This window comes from Danio aesculapii, chromosome 16, assembly GCF_903798145.1.
Source record: "Danio aesculapii chromosome 16, fDanAes4.1, whole genome shotgun sequence".
Lineage (NCBI taxonomy): Eukaryota > Metazoa > Chordata > Actinopteri > Cypriniformes > Danionidae > Danio > Danio aesculapii.
In genome coordinates, this window is record NC_079450.1 from 39132029 (window position 1) to 39142452 (window position 10424).

Genomic DNA, 10424 nt, shown 5'->3' on the forward strand with positions numbered 1-10424 from the left:
ACATCCGGGATGGCTCTGTTGTAAATTAGCATCTGCGTGCACGAGGTTAGTTCAAGTTCTTTAAGTAACAGTAACCTTTTTTCTGCAGAGAGTTTACTTTTTTCAGCTGCAGGCACAGAGAGTGTTCTGTCAAAATGCAAGGCACGCACAAGGCACATGAACAGAGCACAAAACAACTGATGCCAATAGAAAAACATTTTAAAAAAGGCGTTACTCGCCACAAAAAAAACTCATTTGGTGTGATCTGGACCTGAACAGCCATTCATCACTCACAGGAAACATAAATGTACACTCTCTAAAGATGCAGTCACAGCTGTCATGGCTCCAAACACAAGCGAGACAGAATAATTATCCTCTATACAAGGATAAAAAGCTGATCGTTGTTTGGACCTCTAATATATACACAGTTGAAGTCAGAATTATTAGCCCCCCTTTGATTTTTTTCTTTTTTAAATATTTCCCAAATGATGTTTAACAGAGCAAGGAATTTTTCACAGTATGTCTGATAATATTATTTCTTCTAGAGAAAGTCTTATTTGTTTTATTTCGGCTAGAATAAAAGCAGTTTATGAACCATTTTAAGGTCAAAATTTTTAGCCCCTTTAAGCTATTTTTTTTTCAATAGTCTACAGAACAAACATCATTATACAATGACCTGCCTAATTACCATAACCTGCCTAGTTAACCTAATTAACCTAGTTAAGCCTTTAAATGTCACTTTAAGCTGTATACAAGTGTCAAGTTGAAAAATATCTAGTAAAATATTATTTACTGTCATCATAGCAAAGATAAAATAAATCAGTTATTAAACATGAGTTATTAAAACTATTATGTTTAGAAATGTGTTGAAAAAATCTTCTCTCCATTAAACAGAAATTGGGGGGGAAAATAAACGTGGCTAATAATTCAGGAAGGGGCTAATATTTCTGACTTCAACTATATATATATATATTATAGGTTGGCATAGATAAATTTTTTTAATCTAGATTAATCTCACTGTAATCTTGGAATTAATCTAGATTAATTCAGAATATGTGTGCTACCCAAATAATGACTGAAAGTAAGTCTTTGAGAACATTAGAAGGAGCTCATCTCCTGTTTCCAAAATGCATAACAAACTGCTCGTTGAATGAATGAATGTCTTCACCCTGTGAATAACATATCTAATTATATGCAGGTTTCTTTATACGTTTACAATGATTATTGTGTACGTGTGGTATCAGTTCTTTATTTTTTCATTTAGAATAAACGTAATTTTAGTACGAATGTGTTGATGGATCATGATTTATCTGTGTTATACGTGTTATCAGTTATACGTCTGCATGCACATTTCACGCATACATTTGTGCATACACATGGTGTCAAAATAGGGCCACATATATATATATATATATATATATATATATATATATATATATATATATATATATATATATATATATGCAAAAAAGATTTGCAAACAAAAAATAAAGTATTGAGCAAAAAATAAATAAATAAATACATTCATAAATGCAAATCTTCAAAAATTACATAGAGGCAGGTCCAGACCTTAAATACCCAAGTTCCCCTGTCCCTTGTCAAATCAGGACCACAAAGTGAAACATGCAAAAACATAAAGTGCAAAGTGAAAAAAGCATTGCAAACTCACGGTTGAGTAAAAAGCAAATCAAATTGAGTACTGCAATTGACTGGACGGGTTTTGTAAAGGCAATGCTTTTTTAGTTTTTTTAGTTTTTTAGTTTTTTTTGCACTGCTTGATTTTTATTTGCAGTTCTTTTTTTGTTTGCTAATTTCATTTTTATTTCTTAAAACTTATTATTTGCTTTTGCAGTCCTTTTTTTTGATAGAAAAATGTATTCTTATTCTCAAAAATTTATTTTTGCTTTGTCATTTTTGGAGATTTGCATTTATTTATTTATTGTTTGCTCAATACTTTATTTTTTGTTTGCAAAACTTTCTTTTATTTTGCAAAGTATATATGGCCCTAGACTGACTCCATTAATTTTTTTTTTTATGTGCACACACATTTTTCTCGTAGCTTCCTAAACTTCTTATTGAGTCACTGATGGAATATGATCTTTAGAGGATGAGGTGGGACCATTGATGTCTATGGAGGATCAGGGAGCTCTCAGATTTCATCCAAAATATCTTTATTTTTTAGAAAATACCTTTATAATATTTGTGTTTCGAAGAATAAGGTCTCAGTGATTTGGAACATGAGGGTGAGTAATTAATAAAATGTATTTTTTGGAGGGTGAACCAACCCTTTAATACAGTGAGTAATATCCTGTAATACAAGAGTGCTCACCTCCAGGTAGCTCTGCAGGTCCACAGCTCTCCCTCTCCGGGTCAATATCTGACACCCACAGCGTGCGAACGCAAGATTTCCACAGGCCGTAATGCGCCATCTCACACGTGTGGTTGTTCCTGAAGTGTTTTGGCTGGGAAAGCTCCACCCAGAACTCCGTGCCCATGCCAAGTACCGTCAGCGTCACTCCAATGAGGACCAAAAAAAACACCAGCTTGATCTTGCCCTCCTGACTGTCACTCATTCGGGGGGGCCTCGCCCGTTTACCTGTGCGCCCACTTTTACTGCCAGCTCCACCCAACGCCCCCATGCCACCTCTTCCATCCTCTTCCTGTTGCAAAAAAAAGTTGGACCACATGGCAGCCACAACACTTTACAACAACCAAAAGAAAACGTCCAGAGACAAAGTGAAACAAGTAGAAACGGCTAAAGCTAAAATAATAATAATAGTAATAACAGAATAAGAAAAACGCAGAGAAGAGTATTTATAGAAAGCTTTTAAAAAAAGGAACAGGAGATGGTAGTGGATTACAGCATTCTGTGACTTAAAACGAGCCTGATGTACAAGAAAATCAAGTGACAGGGGGTCATTTCCGAAGAGCGGAGACTGGGAATTAACGGATGTCTACAAACACGACAGGGGTTGATAGCAGACTAGACAGGAATAAAGAAGGTGGATGAAACGAGGGACTCAATGAGAGACATTGGATTGAGGTTTTAAGGAGCTGGGAGGTGATGATGTATTCCAATTTTTGATAAATCTGCAGGAAAAAAGAAAAGAAAAAAGACAATTAATCAAAAGATAGAGGATAGAAGATATACAACAGCAAGAGAGCGGGATAAATTCATCAGAATTCTACAATTAGACCTTTTCTTCAGTAACTAAATATTACAAGATTTTTTTGATGACCACAAAAAACATCAACATACTTGATGCTGGGTATTTTTAATTAGGGTTGTTACAATTAACTAAAACTCTAGCCATAAATCTAAAATCACTTTAGTTTTAATGACTAATTTAAATAATACATTTAATTAAAAAAAGTATTTAAATATTGTCTTTGCCAAGATAGTAGATAATATTATTTTACTTATTATTTTGCAAAAGCATAAATTGCTAATTAATTAAGGATTAACTAGGTTAAATTGTCAAGTCCAAACAAATTACTTATTAAGTGGGCTAATAGTATTGACCTTAAAATGACTTTAAAAACTGTATTTATTCCAGCCAAACTAAAAGAAATAACACTTCTTCAGAAGAATTTTAGTATTACTTCGAAAATGGTAAATATTTTAAAATTAATTAACATTTACATCAACTTTGTGTGTCAGCATATATACATGTGTATATTTTAAACATTTTACTTATTACCCCATTTACATTCTGTTTAACTGAAAAATAATAATAATTAAAACTATTTAAAAGGAAGTTAACTAAAGGTTTTTAGAGTATCTTAAGTTTTTTGCTTTCCTCCACTAATATTTATACTGAAAAGGAAGTTCTTGAGGGAGAAAATTCTATGTTACATCATATATACTAACATACATTCGCCGGCCACTTTATTAGGTACACCAACTGCTCGTTAACGCAAATTTCGTATCAGCCAGTAACACGGCAGCAACTTAATGTCTTCATGTAGGCATGGTTAAGATGATCTGCTGCAGCTCAAACCGAGCATCAGAAAGGGGAAGAAAGTTGACCTTGAACGTGGCATGGTTGTTCGTGCCAGATGGGCTGGTCTGAGTATTTCAGAAACTGCTGATCTGCTGGGATTTTCAAGCACAACCATATCTATGGTTTACAGAAAATGGTCAGAAAACGGGAAAATATCCAGTGAGCGGCAGTTCTGTGGGCGCAAATGCCTTGTTGATCCCAGAGGTCAGAGGAGAATGGCCAGACTGGTTACAGCGGATAGAAAGACAACAGTAACTCAAATAACCACTTATTAAAACCAAGGTATGCAGAAGAGCATCTCTGAATGCACAAACTTTTCCAACCTTGAGCTGGATGGGCTACAGCAGCAGAAGACCACACCGGGTGCCACTCCTGTCAGCTAAGAAAAGGGAAACTGAGGCTACAATTCACACAGGCTCACCAAAATTGGACAATAGAAGATTGGAAAACGTTGCCTGGTCTGATGAGTCTCAATTTCTGCTGCACATTCGGATGGTCATGTCAGAATTTGGCATCAACAACATGAAAGCATGGATCCATCCTGCTTTGTATCAACGGTTCAGGCTGGTGGTGGTGGTGTAATGGTGTGGGGGATATTTTCTTGGTGCACTTTGAGTCCATTAGTGTACCTATCTTTTGATGGCTTCCACCAGCAGGATAACGCGCCATGTCATAAAGTGCAAATCATCTCAGACAGCTTTCTTGAACAAGACAATGAGTTCACTGTACTCAAATGGCCTCCAAAGTCACCAGATCTCAATCCAATAGAGCACCTTTGGGATGTGGTGGAATGGGAGATTCGCATCATGGATGTGCAACCAACAAATCTGCAGCAATTGCGTGATGTTATCATGTCAGTATTTCCAGTACCTTGTTGAATCTATGCCACAAAGGATTAAGCCAGTTCTAAAGGCAAAAGGAGGTCCAACCCGGTACCAGTAAGGTGTACCTAAAAAAGTGTCCAATCCAGTGAGTGTCCAATTTTTTAGGTTTCAATTAGATTCAAGTTAACATTTTAAGTTAACATATTAAGTTCAAATGACTTGGTTCCACTTACATTTAAGGAACTTTTTTTTTTTTTTTGCAATTACACATACAACAGCACTGATTAACTAACATACTTGGAAAACAGCTGAACCAAGAAAACAATGTTGTTATATCTTTGTCCCCGGTTCAGCAACCAAACAGGCAGTATAAGCTTTCACAGAAGGTTAATACGAACCACTATTAGGTCACATTGTCTAAGAATTAGCTCTGCCAGATGCGACTCTAAGATATCAACACATACCCGCATAACCGGGCACGCTTTAGCCCAGCCTGTTTGATCTGTGCCATTTTAAGGCCGCACAAATACCCCAGCATTACATGTACAGGGAACTATTAGACCTATGGAGTTTCAAGGTGTGCGCCGCTCTGGTTTCCTAAAAACAGACATGGACGGAACAGACGGAGGTTGTATGAGTATGAAGGCGAAGTGAAGAGTCAGGCGGAGCAGTAAGTGTTAATTCCTGTATGACGGAGGCTCTAAAGCAGTTATTACTGCACTACAGGGCAAGGCTCATTGAAGACCATCACCCACAGAGGAGCTGTAAGACCACAACAAGGCTAGTAACAAGGCTATACTTAAAATTATAGTGTGATACACTGACAAAGACACCATGCAATACATTTTTATTGCATTTAAAGCTAGATATTAAAGTAAACCTCTGAAAATTTCTCTGTTATAAAATGCGCTAACGATTTTTGAACTGTCAAAGTTTGACACTGCAAAAATTGTTAATATAATTAAAGGGACAGTTCACCTAAAAATAGCATTGTCATCATTTACATATCCTTTTTCCAAGGATGGTTGTTTTGTTCTGTTGAACACACACACACACATATATATATATATATATATATATATATATATATATATATATATATATATATATATATATATATATATATATATATATATATATATATACACTCATACACTACGGACAATTTAGCTCACCCAATTCACATATAGCACATGTTTTTGGACTGGGGGATTAGACATATATATATATAGTGCTGTTGCCTCACAGCAAGAAGGTCGCTGGTTCGAGCCTCGGCTGGGTCAGTTGCAGTTTCTGTGTGGAGTTTGCCCTGCATTTGTGTGGCTTTCCTCCGGGTGCTCCTGTCTAATCACCCAGTCCAAAAACATGTGCTATATGTGAATTGGGTGAGCTAAATTGTCCGTAGTGTATGAGTGTATATATATATATATATATATATATATATATATATATATATATATATATATATATATATATATATATATATATATATATATATATATATATATATATATATATATATATATATAAAGAATGTTGGAAACCTGTAACCAAGGAAGTCAATGGTTACAGGTCTTCAAAATATCTATAAAGCTCAATAATATAAGGCTCAAAGTGCTTTAGAACAAGTAATGGGTGAGTAAATGATATCTTTGGATGAATTATCCGTTTAATAGTTAGTATCATTAGTAGCTATCATAATTGTACCTCTATGATGGCACTGTTTTTTTTTTAAACAACTTATTGAATCCGTTTCATTTTTCTGCATTGTAGCTTGGTACGGTAATCTGAGTCTGTCAAATAAGAACAGGTTGAGTAGTCTTGTGAAGGCGGCAGGCAAGATCATCGGTTTTAACCAAACTGGGCAATGGTAATTTATCATAAGTATGTTTTATCTTATGCACCCAGGATCACCCATCGTACTCTGTGTTTCAGCTGCTGTCATCAGGGTAATGTTTTAGAGTTCCTATTTGCAGGACAAACAGAATTAGAAATTCTTTATAATTGTGACCATTAGGTCATTAAATGAGTCCAGCAGGCAGGGAAAAGGACCTAAAAAATAATGTATTGTATGATGTGTAGTAATATTTTGGTAACGTGTACATGGAACTTTGCCTGTTCTATAGCACCTTTCTGCAATTTAAGTTTCCCTAAATGGGATAATAAAGTTGAGTCTGAGTCTAATTAGCTATCATTATTAGGATTCTATATTTTACTACAGTTGTTAAGTTGAACTGAATTGTCCGTATTCGATTTCAATTCATCATTATTTCTATATTGCTTTTACAATGTAGATTGTGTCAACGTAGCTTAACAGAGAAGTTCTAGTAAACTGAAACTGTGTCAGTCCAGTTTTCAGAGCTCAGTTTAGTTTAGTTCAGTTTAGTTTAAATTTCACTGCTGAAAGTCCAAACACTGAAGATCAATCCATCGATGTGCAGCTCTACAAGTCCCAACAAGTACCTTGTGATTTGCTGGTGTTTCTTTGTTTATCTATTATGGTTTGGCATTTAATTATAGGACATTGATCTATGCTCTGACTAATTTCTGGTATAGAAAATAATTAACTTAGATTTTACTAAAGTTTTGTAGTTTGAAACTGTATATTGTTTGGGTTGGTTGAGTAAATTATGGTATAAATGTTAAAATGCTAAAATTAAAAATAAAAAAAATAGCCTATTTGACTAAAATTAGAATAAAACAAGCACAGCTATAAAATAAATGATTTACTATTGATATTCATGATTATTTGAAAAGTTAAAAACAAACAAAAAATCTATATTATAAATAATAATTTTAGAGATCATATTTGTTTTCAGGTAATATTTATTAAATATTATTATTTTTACCCAATTGGCAATTTGCAATCATTTTGTATTGCTATTCAAAGGTTTAAGGTAAGTAAGGTACTTTTAAGATTCGTCTTTCGGATGAGATGTTAAACCCTAGGTCCTGACTCTCTGTGGTCGTTAAAAATCCCAGGCATCCTGGCCAAATTTGCCCACTGGCCTCTGTCCATCATGGCATCCTAACCATCCCCATACCATAAATGGCTTCATCATTGTCTCGTTTGCACCAATCAACTGGTGTGTGTTGTGCGGTCTGGCACAATATGGCTGCCATTGCGTCATCCAAGTGGATACTGTACACTGGTGGTGGGTGAGGAGATTTTCTCCAATGTGTAAAGTGCTTTGAGTGTCCAGAAAAGCGCTATAATAAATGTAAGGAATTATTGTTATTATTATTATTATTATTATTATTATTATTATTATTATTATTATTATTATTATTATTATTATTATTATTATTATTATTATTATTGTTATTATTATTATTATTGTTATTATTATTATTATTATATCTTTACAAAAAATATTTATGGAAAGTAACCCTAAAAACTTTTACAAAAATGTCATAATTGTAATCAATAATCTGGGGAAAAGGTTTTCCGCTAAATAAATGATTGCAATGTAATAAGAGGACATGTCTATTGAGCATTATTTAGCATATCTGAAGGATTTCTGTTAGATCAAGTGACACTGAAGACTGGGGAATGTGCTGCAAATTTAACATTGAAATCATAAACTGCATTTTAAAACATACTAAAACATATTTAGACTTTAAATTACAATTATACTTCACAATAGCACTGCTTAAAATTTTTGTACTGAAAGAGTGTAAAAGAATTGTTTCGAAAACATCTTAGATCTAATTTCCCCCCTTTGATTTTTTTTCTTTTTTAAATATTTCCCAAATTATGTTTAACAGAGCAAGGAAATTGTCACAGTATGTCTGATAATATTTTTTCTTCTGGAGAAATCTTATTTGTTTTATTTCGGCTAGAATAAAAGCAGTTTTTATTTTTTTTTAAACCATTTTAAGGACAAAATGATTAGCTCCTTTAAGCTATATTTATTTTTTGATAGTCTACAGAACAAACCATTGTTATACAATAACTTGCCTAATTACCTTATCCTGCCTAGTTAACCTTATTAACCAAGTTAAGCCTTTAAATGTCACTTTAAGCTGTATAGAATTGTCCTGAAAAATATCTAGTAAAATATTATGTACTGTCATCATGGCAAAGATAAAATAAATCAGTTATTAGAAATGAGTTATTAAAACGAATATGTTTAGAAATGTGTTTAAAAATCTTCTCTCGATTAAACAAAAATTGGGTAAAAAAAATAAACTGGGGGGCTAATAATTTAGGGGGACAAATATAATATTGTAAAGCATCCTATCGAAAATACTAAATTAAATGAGAGATTTGTGGGGGGTGTACGTATATGTTGAGCACTGTAAATCAGAAAACAAGACTCTTGTTTCACTAGATAAAAATACAGAAGAACTTTAGCATTCCAACAACACACTGTTCTGCAGATATAAAATAAGATATTCAGTCACGTTACAGTGCAAGTTACAGTCATTTGAGAAACAACATACCGTCAAAACACTAAACATGACCTGGAAATGTAACGCACAGGCTATAATTAACCCACCAAGATCGTTTCCACATCCATCGCAGCTCTTTATATTACCTCAACTCTTTCAAAACAGTCCCAGCTCTATAATACAATAAATTGCCAGCCATTGCCTCAAAAGGAAAAGTTCACACTCACTCCTAAGGGACTCGCATCTCAATCAACAGGCAGTTTTGGCAGCCAGAATGGAAGAAACTAATTATCGTTTTAAATCAGCTGGACTCCAGCCACACATTTGCACATTCAGCGTATGATTTAGACTCCAGAAACAAGCTCTCATCACAATAAATCAAATCCAGCCTCAGAAAACATTTATAAACAGCAAGACAAACACAATATAATCAACATAACTTCAACAACTCACAACTTTAACCAGTCTGATGCATATATTGCTCAAATTTAAATGACTTATTTCATAAATTGAGGTTAATATGCAAAAAACAATTACAGTTTAGCTAATTAAAATAACAATACAGTTATACCAATATCATACATGCATTGCTGATACAGTTATTAAAATGTTCCACTAAACCAACCTTCCTGTGTGCATACTAAGAGACATTTAAAAAGCTGCACATCATAAAACTATTAAATGAGAGTTAAGGCTTGTCCCACAGATTTGATTAAACTATGACAGTATGTACGTGTGCAGCAAGTGCATTGAAAAGCCATTAAGTTCTAGCAACCAAATCAAATCCTGACCTGTTCTGTGTGGGTGCAGATCTGATGACTAGACACATGAAACTCAGCGGAGAGAGGAGGAGAAGGAGGGACGTAAAGAGAGAGGGAGAGAGAGAAAAAAAAGAAAGAGTAACAAAAAATTATTGAGGGAGGAGAAAAGTGAGACCGGTGCTTATGCAATCAGGTTTGTGGAGACTTTGAATGCATGACAGCTTAAGCACAAGTAGACGGTTCAAGGAAGCCTGTTTTTTGAGTGTGGACAGATTTAATATTTTTCAGCGTACGTCATTGTGCGTTTTGCATGTGTGCAGGAAAGTGTATGTCAGCTGATCCATGAGAGAGTGTGTGTGTGTGTGGCCAAGAGGTCTATTTTGGACAAGCACCTGTTAATGACATTAAGAGCGTGGGAGTTACAGTTGCAAAGAGAGAAAAGAGAGAGAGTGGACTGTTTA

At 34.3% G+C, this 10424-nt stretch overlaps 1 protein-coding gene across 1 annotated transcript in view; it reads right to left on the reverse strand.

The window, feature by feature from the left end:
* Nucleotides 1–10065, reverse strand: part of cacng6b (calcium channel, voltage-dependent, gamma subunit 6b) — a 38300-nt gene extending 28235 nt beyond the window's left edge. The window contains exons 1-2 of the mRNA XM_056474774.1: nucleotides 9994–10065; nucleotides 2309–3069 (exon numbers count right to left, since the gene is read on the reverse strand). Coding sequence (XP_056330749.1) covers nucleotides 2309–2666 — 358 coding nt within the window. The 5' untranslated portion in view covers nucleotides 2667–3069; nucleotides 9994–10065. The remainder of the gene's footprint in view (nucleotides 1–2308; nucleotides 3070–9993) is intronic.
* Between the last annotated feature and the right edge of the window lie 359 nt (nucleotides 10066–10424).